This window comes from Puma concolor, chromosome B3 (assembly GCF_028749965.1).
Source record: "Puma concolor isolate L17-30 chromosome B3, mPumCon1.1.hap2, whole genome shotgun sequence".
Lineage (NCBI taxonomy): Eukaryota > Metazoa > Chordata > Mammalia > Carnivora > Felidae > Puma > Puma concolor.
This window is the reverse complement of record NC_141672.1, coordinates 39,260,169-39,278,476: the sequence shown is the minus strand read 5'-3', so window position 1 is coordinate 39,278,476 and position 18,308 is coordinate 39,260,169. Positions and strand designations below refer to the sequence as shown.

The following is an 18,308-nucleotide window of genomic DNA, read 5'->3' as shown; positions in this document are numbered from 1 at the left end:
AAAAACTATAAAAATAAAAAAGAATTTCACCTTTACCACTTAATAGCTAGGCTATCCTGACAAGTTCCTTATCTGTTACTTCTTAGGGTTGTTGCAAAAATTAAATGTGAGATTCGAAATAAAATGTTTAGCACAGCATAAACAGGGAATGAACACTCAATAAATATGAGCCAAATCAACTTATTTAACTTCTAAGCCTGAAGGTAAAGAAACAGATAGATTCTACTCAGTCTTCTCTCATCCTTTGCCTTCATCATTTTCCTGATTCCCAGTCCAAATCTCAATGGTCTTGACCTTCATGAAGCATGCAAACATACTCTCATCATGAAAATCAAGAGATAGAAAATCTCAAGTTAGAATACAGACTAACACTCTTACAACATCTGGCATATAATAGGAATTAAAAAATTCTGGGTCGGTTGAGCATCCAAGTCTTGATTTTGATTCAGGTCATGATCCAAATTCTAGCTCACGTCTCATTTCCCTACATCGCTTGACTCAAAATTTTAATTATAATGTAGGGCCAATTACAAATTTTAGTACTATCTAAATAAATATGTCCACATAAATGTTTACCTATTTTCTCTTAATTTCTCAAACATTCTCAAACTTCACCGTGCCATTTAATAAATGTAAATACTCTACAAAGAATGAATTAACTACCTTGCTCTATAGAAGAAGATGATTTGTTTGGTTCTGTGTGTGTGTGCATACCCTCAAGTGTTTTGAAGAACAAGAAAGACATGGTAATAAAACTCCATACTTTGTCACTGGCCTTTGGACTTGGATAGGAGATATTTTCTGCCCTCAGTGGATGGCTGAGAACCAATTATTTTACAGAAAATGCTTTGAAGATTAAACTCATTAGTAATACTGAACATTGACACTGTTTAACAACTTGATTTGTGTGATATAATTTTGTTTATAAAGAATGTTCATTTTTTTAGTGCTTCTCACCTTCGCATACTTTATGACCCCAAACAGATTTTCACTATAACTTTTGGAAATATTATATTACCACATGTGAGAATCATAAATTAAATTGTGATCATTATAAGTTAAATTCCTCCATCATGAAAACAAAGAACAAATTTATAATTATATAAATGTTTATCTTCATTATTTCCAATGTAGAAAAAGACCTAGGGTCAAAGAAGAAATTTTATTTTTAAGTCTGATTTTTTTTAGTAGTTTTGGGGAGAAAAGTATCAAGAATGGAAAATAAAACCAGCAAAATACAGAGTAAGCATTTTATCCTAACATAAGAAAAGTATATTGGTTTGTAATCTTAAACATACTGAATAACTCACATTGCCAGGAAGAGAATCACTAGCAATGTCATTATTTTTAGCATCTAAGTCTCCAGTTCTAGAAATATTCTAAATGAGAAAAGTTGGATAAGACCCAGGAGGTAAAACACTTGTAAATTTGTGGAAAAGTGAATAGATACCTTTGCAGAGAAAATAAAGAGGGGGGGGGTGGTGAAGGGCAAATGCCAAAGTAGTACAAATATTAATTAATATTAAGCTTGTGAGTAATGATTGTGTGAAAATAAAGTTTAAGGAAAATATTTTTTTTGAATCTCAGTATTTTTTTAACATTTATTCATTTCTGAGAGTGAGAGAGAGCATGAGCAGGGGAGGGGCGGAGAGAGAGGGAGACACAGAATCAGAAGCAGGCTTCAGGCTCTGAGCTGTCAGCACAGAGCCTAATGCAGGGCTCTAAGTCATGAACTGGGAGATCATGACCTGAGCCGAAGTCAGATGCTCAACTGACTGAGCCACCCAGGCACCCCATTAAGGAAAATATTTTATTGAAGATCTAAATTTCACAGAAAAGAGGTATGAAAAGCCCAAAAATGTGTCTCTTTTAATGAGAATAGGTCTGTAGCTTTCCTGTTAAAACTGTATTTTCCATAATTCATGTATGGGTACTAGAAACATCTCGTATAAGCACTGTTTTACTTAAGGATGAGAAAACCTGATATTAAAGGAGAATGTATGCAACACAGTATGTTTGAATTTATTACTTGCTCAAGTCCTAGGATTGCATTAGGTTTTATAATTCACATTATTTATTGTTTAAAGAGCTTTTGACATCCACATGTCTCCTTTTGCTTGTCTAGTGATGTGCCAGTGAGAAAAACAAGCTATAACTATAGGAAGGTGTAGGTTATAGTTTGGTTTCTGTTCAAATAACTCTGTTTTCCTCTTTGCAGATTTGTTCCGGAGATGCAAGTGCAAATCCCATGAGCTTATGTAGCCTGGCACTACTAACCTATTTAAAACCTGACTCTGTTTTTGTTTGGATTGTGTAGTCCCACATACATCACCTCTTGGTTTGTTTTCCTGAACCAATAAGAAGAACTTTTCTTATAATGTCAACTCAATCTATATCAACCCTCTAAAAAAATCATATATGTCATTCCCCATTTCGAAGAGTTTTTATTATCTGAGCTGCTAACAACATGTAAGTTGTAAGTACAAAGTTTACACCGAGAGAAAGTGGATTGAAAATATTTATTTACATATGTGTAGAATACATATGTAATGCAACTGTGATTTGGAATGCCATGGGCCTATCACAGAGTGGATACAAATATAAGTGTTATCAACTATTTAGCAAATAAATAAAAAACATTAGAATGGATAGTAAAAAGTCATGGTTAATAATGAATGTTCAGCATAAATCTCTTTTAATATTTCTTAAATATATTGGGCATTTATAATGAACCTTTCTTTAACTTGAGAAATTGTGTCTGCTTTCAAAAAAATGCCTAATTCCCATTTTGTTATAACAGTTTTTAAATTCTGATGTAACAGAAAAATTAAAAAACCCTGTAAGAGATCTAAATGTCTCGGTGTGTAAGATGTTTCCCCTTTGTTACTATGTGCTCTTGGTATTTTCTTTACCCAAAGGGTCACCACCAATGGAGTGACTTCAGGCTTGAGTGTATTCTTTAGGATACAAGATTATCTTTGTAGAATGAACAAATGTTAACAAAATGAATCTCATTCTCAAAAATAAAATGTTTACATGTTATAAGTGGCTTCCTAGAGTTACCAATATTACTAATCATGTATTATAACTTTTTAAGTTAGAACACTAATTTAGGTCACAATAACATGAGTATTTTTAAGTGTAATTCAAATGATTTTCCTTTTTTTTTTTTTGACCTTTTTTTTTCCAGTTCAAGATACACATTGAAAAATCAAGTGGTCATTGGAAAGGATTCTTTTACAATTAAGAATTTCATTGTAAGAATATCTGCCCACGTGGAGCCATGTGTCTTAAGTAAGTCATGATTGTTTTTATACAAAACCGAAAAATGAACTGCTCTGTATCTTGAATACTCAACAATTTTTTTACTTTTTCTCACAAGAATGAGAATTTCTGCTGAGCAGTATGATTAAATAGAATAAACAAAATCATAATATTTACATGTATTTTTCTCTTCTTTCTCTCTTCTCACATGACATTCACTCCTTCCATGTTTATTTAATAGTTCTAAATTCCCAGATAATTCTCAAGTCTTTTGCTCACATGCCAATGACTGATAATTATTTAGCCATCAGTGTATTTCCCCACCGACTTCTGACAAGAGACACCTCTTCTAAACCCTAGAAAAAGATTTAGAGAGTCCACCTCAGCTGATCTTCTATGAAAGAAAGAAGCAATTAATAATTTATCTTAATGTGATTTTCGTTTGAGAGGAAGATGATTTGCCACCGACCTAACATCATCTTGATATAAGAACGGAGCAGTTCTTATCTTCATTTTATTATTTATTGGTGGGGAAATTGAAGCCCAGATACACCAGAGAACAGTTAATTGGCCCAAAGTTACACTACAATTGTGGCAAAGCTAGATTCAGAATCCAAGATGGAGCTCAGATACTAATCCTAGGATGTTTTCCAAAAGATTGTTCTTTCTTCTCTCCCTTGCCATCAAGACCGCAAGAGAAATATTCTTATATGTAACAAAATATGAAAACACAACAGTCACATAATTATAAAATATCCATAAAGTTATCCATGTATGTTATGTACATTCTAGATAAATTGTCTCATTACCTACATAAAATTTTGGAAAAGAGACAGATAAAATAGCTTAAAAGATAAAAATTATACAAGATAGTAGAATTCATTAGGAATATGACACATAATTTCACCAGTACCAACCACTGCACACTTTTAAAAACAGTCACTGCTCTGAAGACTATTTTTTTTAAGTTTTCTAAAAGAATTTAGTAATTTAAAATGGAACAGTAAATGGGCCAGATCTCAGGAGAAGAAAATCTCCTTAAATTCATAGAAAGTTGTGATTTGCATTTGGGCTCCAATAGGATGAATTTGCAAAATGGCGTTTTTGTTAGTGGTCATAATTAATATTCCTGTTAGAGCTCTAGGAACTCCAGGAGTATATATTTGTTCTTAAAAGCGGCTTAAAATCCCAAATTTTCGAACTCTCTTGCCCTGGTCTACATACAGTTTTTTTCACTGAGCACGTAGGACAATTGTACGTATCTGTACAATGTAAGTACAGGTACCTGTACTTCATGTGAGATGAAACTGGTGTCATAATAAAAATCTTCCATTTTAACAATGAAGTATATGTCTCTCTTCGACATCTATGCCCAAAACATTCGAAGTACTATTTATGTCATTGTGGGACACTAGTAGCTTTGGTATTGTCATCTGCCTTTCGTGTGCCTATTCTCTTTTTATCATAAGCTCTTGTATCTACTAGACCATAGTGCAATAATATCCTAATACAGACTGACAAAACTTGTCCTTACGATGCACAGCTCACATTTCTATTTTTGTTTGGCTTTCGCTATTACGTTACAACCACCTGTCCAGGGTACAGCATCTGATCTTATATATTATCATAGAAAAATATTGAAGGTATGTAAGTTGCTTTGAAAAATGTTTGGATTTTCAATACGTATCTATTTACTCCTATTAATACATTGTTCAGAAATATAATAATAAAAATTTTATTCTGGATGCACCGAAAGCATCTATACAGTGTAAGAATAAAACATGCAGTCGTCTGGTCCCCCAAAAGAGAATCTCCTGTCTATGTGCTGGCTGAGGCAACACAGAACATGACTATGTCACGATTGCACTTATTGAAGCAAGTGTTCACCCTTCATTCAAGTCTGAGTAAGTTCACCTGGTAAGAATTGCAGAATCTGGGAACCGAAAAGACTACTCTATATACAGTGTTTGCTGAACACATGCATTTCTGCTGGAAACAGCAGAGTGCATTCAGCACCTCATCATGTCATGCACATAGGGACAGAGGGGACTGGAGAAGAATGCGTGATAACTGCACCATAAACAAGCAACTGACACATTTTACCCCTTTGTGACAACCTCGAATAGGTCAAAACCACGTTTCTTTCCCACGGATACAAACAATAATATTGTTCGTCGACTGAGTCAATGGCAGAACACAGCAAATATTTGCACCACTAATAGGCAAAGGCGTGGATTGCAGCTTCAAACTACCCTGCTGTTTTAGTCATTCTGATATAGTTTTACACCAATGGTTATTTTTGAAGCACGTGGCTAAAGCTTAACCATTTCTGTACTTAGGTTATGCTTACTATTCATTCACCTCTAAAAGCTTAACCAGGCTTGTGCCGTACATGGTTAAATAGAAAATTACCCTGCAATTCAATAAATGTCAGAGGTCAAGAAAAAGGACCCTCCTCACCATGAAAGCAACTAAGTCTCAATTTCAAGGCTGATTCCTTTTACTGTGATTACCTCATTTTCTTGTGCCTGTGGTAGGTAGATGTCGTAGCATTGCCTGGAGACATGCTCCCCTGCAAACTTCCATGATGAGTAATGGAAGTCGTGGGCACAGAGAAGGGGAAATGGAGCCCCTGGCACATCACATCTGTTCTGAGACTCCTGGATTAAAGAGGCACATCTTGTGGGCATGTGAAGAAGCTCTAATAGATATTCTAAAATATCCCTTGTTTTTATAAGTTACTTGGTTCTGCACTTCTCCGGTCTGTGATAACCTGTCTTTCAGTTCTGGTGGTTTTGTTTGGGGATGCTGAGAGATCGTTAGAAAAGCTCATAAAAATGGCAACAATAGGTCAAAATATCTCCTTTGATTTTGCTGTCATCTGGTGTATATTGTGAATGTATATGTACAGATGGTCCAATAATGTACAGATTCCTGGAATATATTTTCAACGTGATGCAAACAATAACTTCCCTGTTCCCACAATTAGATGTCATGCATGCACCAATTTAAAAGTATGCCTCTTTGATCAACTTCATAACATAGACTTTAGTCAAAAGAAAAAATTCTTCTGGGTTCTTACAAATGAACATGTATTTTATTCTCAATACATACCACTTAAGGGACTGGCTATACACAACTGTTTGTGACTTTTTTTTTTAGTTGATAATAGGCACTTTCTAGGAAGAGGATTTATAACTCAAAAGACTCTGAAATTCAGTCTTTAGTAACCCCCTTTCATAAATGGATCTGCCTGAGCCACAGCAGTCTACTGTATCAACTCAGCAGAAGTCCTGCAGTAGAACTGTGTGCAAAAAAGCTTTAGAAAATTGTAACCAGAATAAAATTATAGAAAAGCAGTTATCTGAACTGAGCAACTTAACATCTACTTGTTAGTGTTTTTTTGTCACCATGTTTCATGTGTTATCCCTATAAACATTAAGAATCCTGTGTGAACAATTCTGTACCTGTGTTTCATCTTAAGTTACAGTTATGCTACAAAATATTGTCTATCTGCTTACATTCTTTTTTATTTTATGTCATTATAGTTAAAATTTTGATATGAGTACTTAGATGTGTTTTGTTTGTTTCTTTGCTAAGAGCCTTTCAACTTCACCTTTGAACAAGTTTTAGAAGTACAAATTTAGAACACTCATCACATTTGGAAAACCAGCATCGCTAACATGAATTGTTAAAAGGCCCTTTTACCCTGTGGTGCAGTTTTTCTATAATAATATACACTATACTAATAGTTTCGTATTTATGGGGTTGGTAAAATCAGCTTACAAGATGGCAGCTGTTCTCCAAGACGGAGGGAGGAGGGATTTCCTTACATAAGCGTTAATGATTACTATCTAAGTATAGTGTTAAAAAAGGAGAGGTATAGTTGAGCAGAAATGCAATTCATGCACAAAACTCATAGCAATACGTTCTCAGCGTCCCCCACTGCTATCTGATTTAGGCAACAAAACAGTCATTTTGATGGAGCAGACACTGCGTGTTGGGGAAAATAACCTAACACTAAGTTACAGAAAAATATCCTATGAAAAGAGATTATAAAACGGTACCGACGGTCTAAAAGGGCGAACTCTCCCTTGGCATTAATCCAGAATTTTAACTTAACAGAACAGTGGGAAAATGACAGCTCGATATACTCAGCCTGAGATCAAATTTGTCATGGCAACATTGGCAGGTTGGACCCTGATTCTTCAAATATTACATTGCCTTGGTTAGCAAAAATCATACTTTTTTTTGTATTAGAATAGAGATTATAAATAAATGTACAGTGTGCATGCAGTCAACTGCATAATATACAAGCAATATCTATGTTTTAAATAATCATCTTCTTTGGCAGGCCAGAATCCAGCTGGACATGCAGTATTTACATATCAAAATCCATATGGTTTCATCATATTGAAAGCAAGTGAAAATATATATATGTATATACTGTATATACACATGTATGTATATAGATGTATATACTGTTTTTAATATATTAACAAATATATATGTATATATATTAAAAGTGGATTTCATCTTTGTCAGACTCAGGTGACTCAGGCCTTGAAACACTAAAAATATCCTGACATGGTATTTGGGAAGGTACTTGGAGTGGCATCTGGGATTTGGGAGAAGAGGTCTGGGGCGCGCTTTTTTCTGAGAGTATTTTTAAAATTTCTGCCACCTGCTTTTCCAGGGCAGTCATTCTGCAGCTTAGCAGCTGGATGTCCTCTTTGAGTTCATGTTTGACTTCCTGCAGTGTGGTTTGTAAGGCCTGCTCTGGGATGGGATAAAAGGGGTGCTTGGCATCAGCCTGAATAGGGCTGTGCTCCAGTGGACTTCGGGCCTCCCCGGCCTTATCCAAACGAAGGTCACTTTTTGTAATCCCACTGTCACAAGAATCTGTTTTCCTTAATGGGTTTTTGGTAACGCTGTTCTCTGAATCGCTGCCCTTGGGGTCCTCTGACAATAGCCCCATGGACTCCGCTTTCGTGACGTTATTCCAGTCTTCCTTTTTCTCCTCGTGGGCGCCCATGTTATTCTTGAGTCGCAGCCATCCTTTCCCATTTCCGTTCTTCATCCTTATGGGGCTGTTGACTTTGAGACATTTGGGGTCAGCACCGCCGTTGGGCTTGAGTTCCATGGCGTCGCGGTTGTTTTGCTTGAGGGACTCACTGGTTTTCACGTAGGCCAGCGATGTCTGGATGGGGGTGATCTGTGACACGGTGACCACACTGGTGCCCGTGATGGAAGCTCCGTTCTGTAAGGAGCGGCTTTCTACCTGGAGCTGGTTGCGCTCGGGGTCGCTCTGTGTTGACCCCTGATTCCGCAGCTCCTTCTGTTGCTTGAACTTCTGGAAGAGCTTTCGGACGGGGTGGTCCACGGGAATGCTGAGGGTGACCTCATTCTTCTGCCGGAGGCGCTCCTCTTCCTCTTTCTTCACGTCACTGATTTTTCGGAAAATGATCTGTGGAGGGGGAGAGATGTTCAGAACATGATTATGAAGATAGACGAGCTTGCAGTTGCATGCCAGGATGCTGGATGAACTTTCTTTTACTGAGGAAACCCTCCAACACAAGATAAGGTCATTTCTGAAGGGGAAAAAAAAATACCCCAGTGCCATTTCTTTAACAGATGCGATACACTTAAGACTCAACATAGGAGCACTGACTAAGCTTACTTAGCTTATTTAGTCCTACTCCCTTGCATACGGAAGGGGGAATGTAATAGCTGAATAGAGATGCCTGCTGTTTAGTTTATACTCCCATTTAATAGAAAATAGGTAAATATATATGTTAGTCTATTATATGTGTGTATGCATATGTGTGTAAGGAACTATATTAAATTTCCTTACAACGCATCATTATTTTTTGTATGTTTCCTTTCATATGTGAATATATTCAAGACCATTTTTAATAACATCCTCTGCTTAGGGGGTCAAATTATGAGTTCTAGGCTGTATAAAAGTACCAAAACATTAGTTTACTAGCATAGCACCTATGTGGGGTGAGAGGAGGGATTAAATTTATTTATGTGGCTCCAGAGGGAAAGAACTAGGATCTGTAAGTAAAGTTCCTGAGAGACAAATACCAATTCAATACAGACTTTATTTCAAACTGCTATCTATTCACAGAATAAACTGCCTTGAACACTCGTGAACCTCAACACCACTAAAATATCCAAACAGAAGTAAGGATGTTGTCTATGTAATACTGTCACCGGTGGGAGATTGGACTCTTCAGATTTCAGTATTCTTAAAATTTGTTTTTCATTGTTAGTATTCATTTTTCCCTTATCGTTATTCCAACCTACATACAGAATCTTCTTACCTTTTGAAGTATTATAAACAATTTTAGCGTTAAGTGTTTCTCCCACTCAGACTTCAGTTGGTTGCCTCAGACCTAAGTATCATTAACCTTTTTCTGTGCGTATTTCCAGAAGGTTTTTTTCATTAAGTTTTTAAATTCCAGTATAGTCAATGCAAAATGTTCTGTTAGTTTCAGGTGTACAATGTAGTGACTCGGCAATTGTATACATTGCTCAGTCATCATGACTAGTGCCCTCCTTAATCCCCATCCCCTACCCACCTCCCCTCTGGGAACTGTTTGTTCCCTGTAGTTAAAGTCGGTTTCTAGGTTCGTCTCTCTCTGTCTCTCTCTTTTCCTTTGTTTGTTTTGTTTCTTAAATTCCACATATGACTGGAACCATATGGTATTTGTCTTTCTCTGACTGACTTATTTTGCTTTATACTCTCTAGCTCCACCCATGTTGTTGCAAATGGCAAGATTTCATGCTTTTTTTTATGGCAGAATAATATTTTACTGTATAGATATATCACATCTTTATCCATTCATCAGTCGATGGACACTTGGGCTGCTTTCATAATTTGGCTATTGTAAATAATGCTGCAATAAACAGGGGTGCATGTATCCTTTGAATTAATTTTTTTTTGTATTTTGAGGTAAATTTTAAATATAGAATTAAATACATAGTTAATGTGCTATTTGATAGGTAACCACAAATAAGTTAGCATAAATTTCATTTAAAATGTCTTCCGAAAATAATACTGGGAAGAATGTGTAACTCCATCAAGAGAAGTAAAAATGGTCACCTGTAAGAAATTACCACTTATATTATCAGAATTAGAAGTGAATTTAATGAGTGTGAGATTTTTTGCTCAGGTTCCTTCCGAAGAACAAAATAACTGCAGATGAGGTCTGTAAGAAAAATCCAGAAGGGAGTTATAGTAGATACAGTGCTCTCAGAATCAGACAATTTTATGGGGCTGGCAAAATTACTTACCTCATCACCCTCTCTCATTAACTTATTGGTTAGATTAGAGATCTATGTGAAGTACACGGCATATAGTAGACACTCAAAATATTCTGGTTATATCCATTGAACTCTCATAAAATCCTGTATATTTGAAACCATTTCCATTACCACTTGAAGCTTCCAGAGTAACATATAAACATTGATTTATACTAGAAACCAATACTACTGATGGTCACTGTGAACAGAAAAGTCAGGGAGATAGAATTCTCTAAGAGCATACTTTCTAAATTGAAATTGATGCACTAGATACAGCTTATCAAGTGGTAATAATCTGTATTTTAAAGTAAATATTCTCTAAATTCAATAACTGTCTATAAAGACCAGTATATTTTTCCCTCTCTAGTGGCACATGAAATTGGGTCTTTTTGAATGATGTAATACTAATCTGAAAGCCTGACATCAAAGCTCTCGCAGTTTAATTGAAAGTTTTTCAAAGGGTTGACATGTTTCTTATGCTCCCTAAGTAAACAGAGCTTATGCTGACCCTTCAAGATACTAACACTCTTTAGGATGAGATAGATCCAAACATGGAAACACAAATACCACATTCTGATTTCATCCCATTTCATTGAAAATGTGCTGAATTTCATTTCAGGAACTGACATGAGGGGACAAATGTAAATGACTGGCCACATCCTCCTTCCCACTCAACTCTGATCTTTTGGGTTGTTTTTATAAAGGTAATTCCTTAGCCTTTAGCCATAGCCTTCGTGCAATGTAATAACTGAGAGTCACCTTCACATTTGCAATAAAAAGATCTACTTCAGACTCTCAACGAGGGAAGGGAGGTAAATCGCACATGAGGATGTTAGATGAAATACAGGGCCTCCATGCAGTATTTGGGACACACTAATACTGAAAAGTCATACATCATTTATCTGAATGGGACATATTGATGTTTTAAAACATACTCATTGTTTACCTGAAATTTAAATTTAACTGCATGCCCTGTGCTTTTGTTTGCTGAATTCAGCAACGCTATTGATATGTAATAGACAAAAACATTACTATCTCTGTAGTGTCCATGTGTACTGCTGTGTGAAATTCACAGTTTTTAGAAATTACAATGAAATATTTGGTGTCCCTGGAACTGAGAATCTGGTGGCATCTTATTTGTTGGCTGTATGTTTTAAAATTTCTATATGATGGCTAATGATTGCTTACGATTATTGTGTGCTTAGCAAGTTTAGAATGCTTAGTGATTTAAGCCCATGTAAAACATCAACAAAATAAGCCTTTTGCAGCTTCCCTGACCACCAGCTGGCCCCTCCACACAAACCGCGGACAAAGTGTCTGGACTCCTACTGTTAAGCTGAGAACAGAGACTCTAAATGCCAAACTACGTTGTACAAAGAGAGTCCTGTCACAGAGCCAGGCTGCTGGTCTGCATCAGGGGACAAATGAGATAGAACAAGGTTGTGGATCTTGCCACTATGAACATATAAAAGAAACTGAGAAAGAGAAAGAATAGAGGTTTGGGATATTAGCATCTGAAGTGCTGCACGTTGCTCCTTTACCTCCATCCCCCCCACTCCAGGGAGATAGGAGAGGACAAGGAACTAGACATAGGCCCTTGAGCTTTAGGGGCACTTGGAAACATTGAGATAGGCCCTAACTTCTCTGCTGGAGTTTACAGAGCAGCAGGACCCACACGTTCGCTCTCTGGAGCCAACCAACATGCTGGAAAAAAGCATACACCCTCTTTGTTTCTGCCCATACTTCTGTGTGCCTGGATGGGCATGGCTAGGATCCCGGTGGGCCCGGGAACTAGAGTAGGTAGACGACTGTTATCTCAGCCCCATGGAAGCCAGATGAGGTGAAGATACTCCATGAGGTGGGAGAAGTTACAGCACTCTGTAGAACACTTGCTGCTAGGGCCTTTCAGACCATTAAATATGCCACACAATAAATAGTGCCCAGTAGTTGGGTGTGGCCAGCTGAAAAGGCCAACGCTCTGAGGAGTGACCACAAGCCCGCCAGATCTCACAGACAAGCTCTCGGTGCTGAAGTGGAGCCCCCTACCCTTTGCATCAGGCCCACAGGCAATCAGGAGCCCAGGGAAAGTAGAAGCAGGTGCAGAAGGAGGGCTGGGAAGAGAGGGTCATGAGGAAATTTCTTACCCAAGCTACAGAATTTGAGCTGGAATCAAACTCAAAACAGTAATACTTGGATTTGATCAACTACTTAACCATAACCAGGCTTTTAAGCCAGAGGTAACTTTATTTTCCTTAAGTTTATTTCTTTATTTTGAGAGGGAGAGACAGAGACCACGAGTGGGATAGGGGCAGAAGGAGAAGGAATGAGAATTCCAAGCAGGAATTCTCTGATAGTGCAGAGAGAATGTCAGAGGGTCTAGAGACCGCACTATAGTGCAGAGCCTGACACAGTGCTTAGGCTCACCAACTGTGAGATCGTGACCTGAGCCAAGATCAAGAGTCACTTAACCGACTCAGCCACCCAAGCACCACAAGCCAGAGGTAACTTTAAACAAAATTACTGAGTTAGACAGAGGTTACTGAATAGATTAAATTTCTTTTATTTCTTTTGGCTTCAGAATGGAAATTATGACTTACTGAAAAAAATAATTATTAAAAGTTCGCATATAGCAAAGAAGTCACTTTCACACATGTATTATCTCATTAACTACTGCATACTACTACTTGGTATAGGGCCTAGTATTCTCATGTTACAGAAAAGCAAACTAAGACATAGTGATGTGGTTTGCCTTCCAGGTCACCCAAGGAGTAAGTGGCCAGGATACTAATCCAAGAAGTCAGATTGCAAGCAGTCCTAACCATTACACTCGACTGCAGCTCTGTAAGGTCATTTTGACACAGAGATGTGGATAGTTGAGTGGGTAAAGCAGGGGGTGGTACAGCAGTTTCACACCCAACAGATAACCCTCACCGAGCCTTTGCCCTGGAGAACCATCCCTGAAGGCAGTCCATTGGGTTCTGTGCTCGCTGAGTAACTGACAGCGGGGCAGGAGGGTGTTAGGGGAGGCAACCTCAAAGCACTCATTCTCAAAGGCAAAGCCAGCAGGCTTGCTTCACTCTACTTCCCTTTAAATTTTTTCTTTTTTCAACGTTTATTTATTTTGGGGACAGAGAGAGACAGAGCATGAACGGGGGAGGGGCAGAGAGAGAGGGAGACACAGAATCGGAAACAGGCTCCAGGCTCCGAGCCACCAGCCCAGAGCCCGACGCGGGGCTCGAACTCCCGGACCGCGAGATCGTGACCTGGCTGAAGTCGGACGCTTAACCAACTGCGCCACCCAGGCACCCCTCTACTTCCCTTTAAAATACATGCTGTCGGGGTGCCTGGGGGCTCAGTCGGTTGAGTGTCCGACTTCAGCTCAGGTCATGATCTCACGTTTCATGGGTTCAAGCCCCAAGTCAGCACAGAGCCTGCTTCAGATTCTGTCTCCCTCTCTCTCTGCCCCTTCCCCATTTGCACTCTCTCTCAAACATTAAAAAAATAAATAAAATGAAATACATGCTGTCATTTTGTAGCTTCTTGCTCTCTTCAAGGCAGCTCTTGGGTTTTCTTCTAACTTCTACTTATATTAAATATAGTATCTTTACCAAAAACAGGGGGTGGCAAGTCAAAGGATGTAATTTTCCCTGGATTTAAATGTCATTCTTGATCCCACTACTACCTGGATTCATTTGTTTATGAGGCAGAGATTTTTATCTCTTTTGTTACATGCTGTATCTCCAGACTTTATGACAGTGTCTGTCATATTGAAAGTCCTCAATAAGTACATGTTATTCGTTAATTCAATAATCTCTTCATACACTCAGTAAATGTATGTTTGTGAAGGTCTATGAATAGAAAATAATACAAATAGGAAGGTTTCCTACTTTTTAAAATTATTTTTCACTCTCTGGGGCGCCTGGGTGGCGCAGTCGGTTAAGCGTCCGACTTCAGCCAGGTCACGATCTCGCGGTCCGTGGGTTCGAGCCCCGCGTCGGGCTCTGGGCTGATGGCTCAGAGCCTGGAGCCTGTTTCCGATTCTGTGTCTCCCTCTCTCTCTGCCCCTCGCCCGTTCATGCTCTGTCTCTCTCTGTCCCAAAAATAAATAAACGTTGAAAAAAAAATTAAAAAAAAAAATTATTTTTCACTCTCTACACAATGAATCAATGTTATTTGTATTATTGTAATTGATCATTAATGTCTACTCTTATTTCCTCCTTTGGAGGCAAACACTACATCATCCACCTCCTGGCATCCTCAGCACCTAGCCCACTACTGGGCACAAGTAGATAGTTAACAAATGCTGGCTGACTGTAATCATATTCAAATCTTTGACCCACAAATCAATCTTTAAAGAACTTGAATGAGAACCTATCTTTGATTCCATTGTAAGGATGCAATAACATCCATTAAGAACTTATTTTCCAAAAAAGAGAGAGAGGGAAATAAACCATGAGAGACTCTTATAGAGAACAAATTGAGGGTTGATGGAGGGATGTGGGTGGGAGATGGGTTAGATGGGTGATGGGTACTAAGGGGGGCACTTGTGGTGAGCACTGGGTGTTGTATGTAAGTGATGAATCACTGAATTCTACTCTTGAAACCAATATTGCACTGCATGTTCACTAACTAAAATTTAAATAAAAATTTGAAAAAAAAAAAAAAAGAACTTATTTCCCAGCTGGTGACAATGCAGTGCTTTCTTTCTTTCTTTTTTTTTTTTTTTTTTTATAATTTTTTAATGTTTATCCATTTTTAAGGGAGAGAGAGCGAGCACAGAGCATGAGTGGGGCAGGGGCAGAAAGAGAGGGAGGTACAGAATCTGAAGCAGGCTCCAGGCTCTGAGCTGTTAGCACAGAACCCTATGCAGGGTTTGAACCCATGAGCCATGAGATCATGACCTGAACTGAAGTCAGATGCTTTACCAACTGAGCCACCCAAGCGCCGCAATGCCATACTTTCTTAATACAAGGTATTTGGCACTAAAATTAAAAACAGAGAAATAAAAAATGAAGAGATGATTTTGTCATGTTTACAAGGTTTCAAGACTAATAATCTACTGAGGTACCATCACTGGTTGAACCATGTTGTATGTGTAAAGTATGATAGCTTTTTGTTTTGTCTTAAGTTATGAAGGATGCATTATAGACCAAGAAAATACAAGAGCAGGAGTGCCTAATGGAAGTAACTCACTGTTTTTCACAAACATTAAATGTAATAGACCCTCTCTATAAAGTTCTCATAGTTTTAAAGATAACTTTATGACCCTAAACTCCAAATTTAAATAACAATGTATTTTTATTACCAAGGAGACTACATTTTATAATAAACAGCATGGTAATTATTCTACATTACCATTACAAGCATGAGCATTTTCAAATATATTCCATTGAATCTTTCCTTTTTTTTTTTTTTAACATTTATTTATTTTTGAGAGACAGACACAGGCAGAGCACGAGTGGGGGAGGGGCAGAGAGAGAGACACACAGAATCCAAAGCAGGCTCTAGGCTCTGAGCTGTCAGCATAGAGCCTGATGCAGGGCTCAAACTCACAGACTGTGAGATCATGACCTGAGCCGAAGTCAGCCACTTAACTGACTTAACCGAGCCACCCAGGTGCCCAGAATCTTTCCTTTTAAGAAGTGCTTTTTACCCCTAAGTTTTTAATTATGCATATGATAAAATGGTTTCACTTTATAACTGAATGGAAAGATGGGTAAATTTTATTTAGTTAAGCCCTTTTTAAAAAGCATGTTGTCATTAAGATTTTTAAAACTTTTGCTTACTAGTCTTTGGCAATTGAAAGAATCTACAAACAAGCATTTCATAATTCAGTTGATTCCTATATGGGCAGTGTGTCCTATAGAAAGTAAAATATTTCCTGCTAAATAAATATGTAAGTTATGTAGATTAATTTTAACCAATTATTACATAAAAATGACAATGATTTTTCTCTAGGAAAAAAAAATTTTAATTCCCCCGAAGAAATTATTTTAGAAAATGTAAAACGATCTGAGTGTTCATAGAACAACATATGGATTAATGTAGAAGAAAAAAATATACATGATTCTTAACATGGTATTAAATCAGCTTTTAAATTTTTTTATTTGTGTTTTTTTCTCAGTATTAATAACCTAGAATCCTTGCACTTGATGTACTCTGTGTCAATCTTTTTGTGCAATGGCAAATCAAATTGCTGATGAACACCACAAAAATTAAGGACAAAAAAAGAAAAAGAAAAATCATGAATCAGACTATGATTCCAGCCACACATTTATTGGTAGTCACAATAGCCTGTACTGTTTCTATCAGCAAAGAGGTTTATTTCATTTAAGCTTTTCTTCTCTGTGCTTCATTATGTTCTGTGGAGCCCATGCTGGAAGGTTTAATTTATTTAAATGATAAAAGCTTCTTAAACTTAACAGGGAACATGGCCAACTGAGCTTTCCATTTCAAAAGTAGGACATTTGATCATAAAAGTGATATCAAAATTGAATAATTTGAATGTGTACTGAACTTTGAAATCCAATAAAGGCAAGGAAAAAAAGGGTTAGAATCATTTGTTTAATGACATGGATTTCGTGTTATATAATTTGAAGGAAGATAGAGGAGTTTCCCCTCAAATGGCCCATCACTTTCCATATCTGTGAATCTAGGGAATTGACTAGGAATTTATAGCTATATGTGATCAGGCAGAAGCTCCAGTTCATCTGACTGTTAGGGGATCTGGTTGGTTTTGTTCATTGGTTCCTTTTACTGTTTCTATAAACTCAGTTACTAATTCTAACTCTAGTTCTTTCAATCCATTCCAAGCGTATTTATTAAAACTCTCATGGGCATACCAGAGGCTAGAAGCTCATCTTAACGAAGGCCACAGTGACAGGGCTGTGTCAGATGGTCATCCAACAAATTCAAACGGGTAAAGGAAGGGTAACAATGACACATCACACTCCATTTTGAAATATGGCTGCCTTGCTTTACTTGGGCCACTCATAAGTCTGTAAGCTCTTAAAGGACAAGGAATGTGTTAGAGATCTAGTTCAGCCTCTTATGTCCTAAATAAATTTTGAGGAATTAATTAATTGATAATTAAAAAGAGAGATGAGTAGAGAGGGAAAAGTAAAGAAAGGAGGGAGGGAGGGAGGGAGAAAAGGAGTATCTTTTGATTTTGTTAATGTGTCAGGTAATGCCTAATGTGGATAAGGGTGGTTAAGAAAATGCAAATGCAAAATATCCTAGAATCATTAATACTATTACCGAATTGACTAATCAAATGTTCTACGCCCCATTTTTCTTTACCATATAAAAATCATTTATCTCAATTTTCCAGGTGATCATAAATATGAAAATGTATTTTCCATAAGTAACAAAACATATATTGTAAACCCCATTACTGATGTTAGCATAACTCTGAAATACAGATACTTAGTGTTTATGTTTCTATTACTAAAGGTTTTTTCATTTAAGAAAAATAATGAAAGAAGGAAGATAAAGTCTTCAAAACCAAGAAAATGGCTGTTTGCAGGTAAGGCTGACAAGATTAGATTCATTGTCTCAAATATTGCAGTAATCCAGGAATTGCCCTCCCTGCCTCAATTGCTAGTCCCATTTCCCCTTATTCCATTTTTTGCTATTGTGTATCAAATAGGATAGCATCCAAGGCAAAAAAAAAAAAAAAAAAAAAATCACAGAATAAAATTAAAGCTCTTTAACAGGTCAGCAAGCCTTGTTAT

At 37.3% G+C, this 18,308-nt stretch overlaps 1 protein-coding gene across 1 annotated transcript in view; it reads right to left on the bottom strand.

Annotated features, from left to right (window-relative positions):
* Positions 1-2,505: 2,505 nt before the first annotated feature.
* The window catches only part of KCNH5 (potassium voltage-gated channel subfamily H member 5), a 306,984-nt gene continuing 291,181 nt past the window's right edge, over positions 2,506-18,308 (bottom strand). The window contains exon 11 of the mRNA XM_025919324.2: positions 2,506-8,731. Within this exon, the coding sequence (XP_025775109.1) occupies positions 7,784-8,731 (948 nt within the window). The 3' untranslated portion in view covers positions 2,506-7,783. The remainder of the gene's footprint in view (positions 8,732-18,308) is intronic.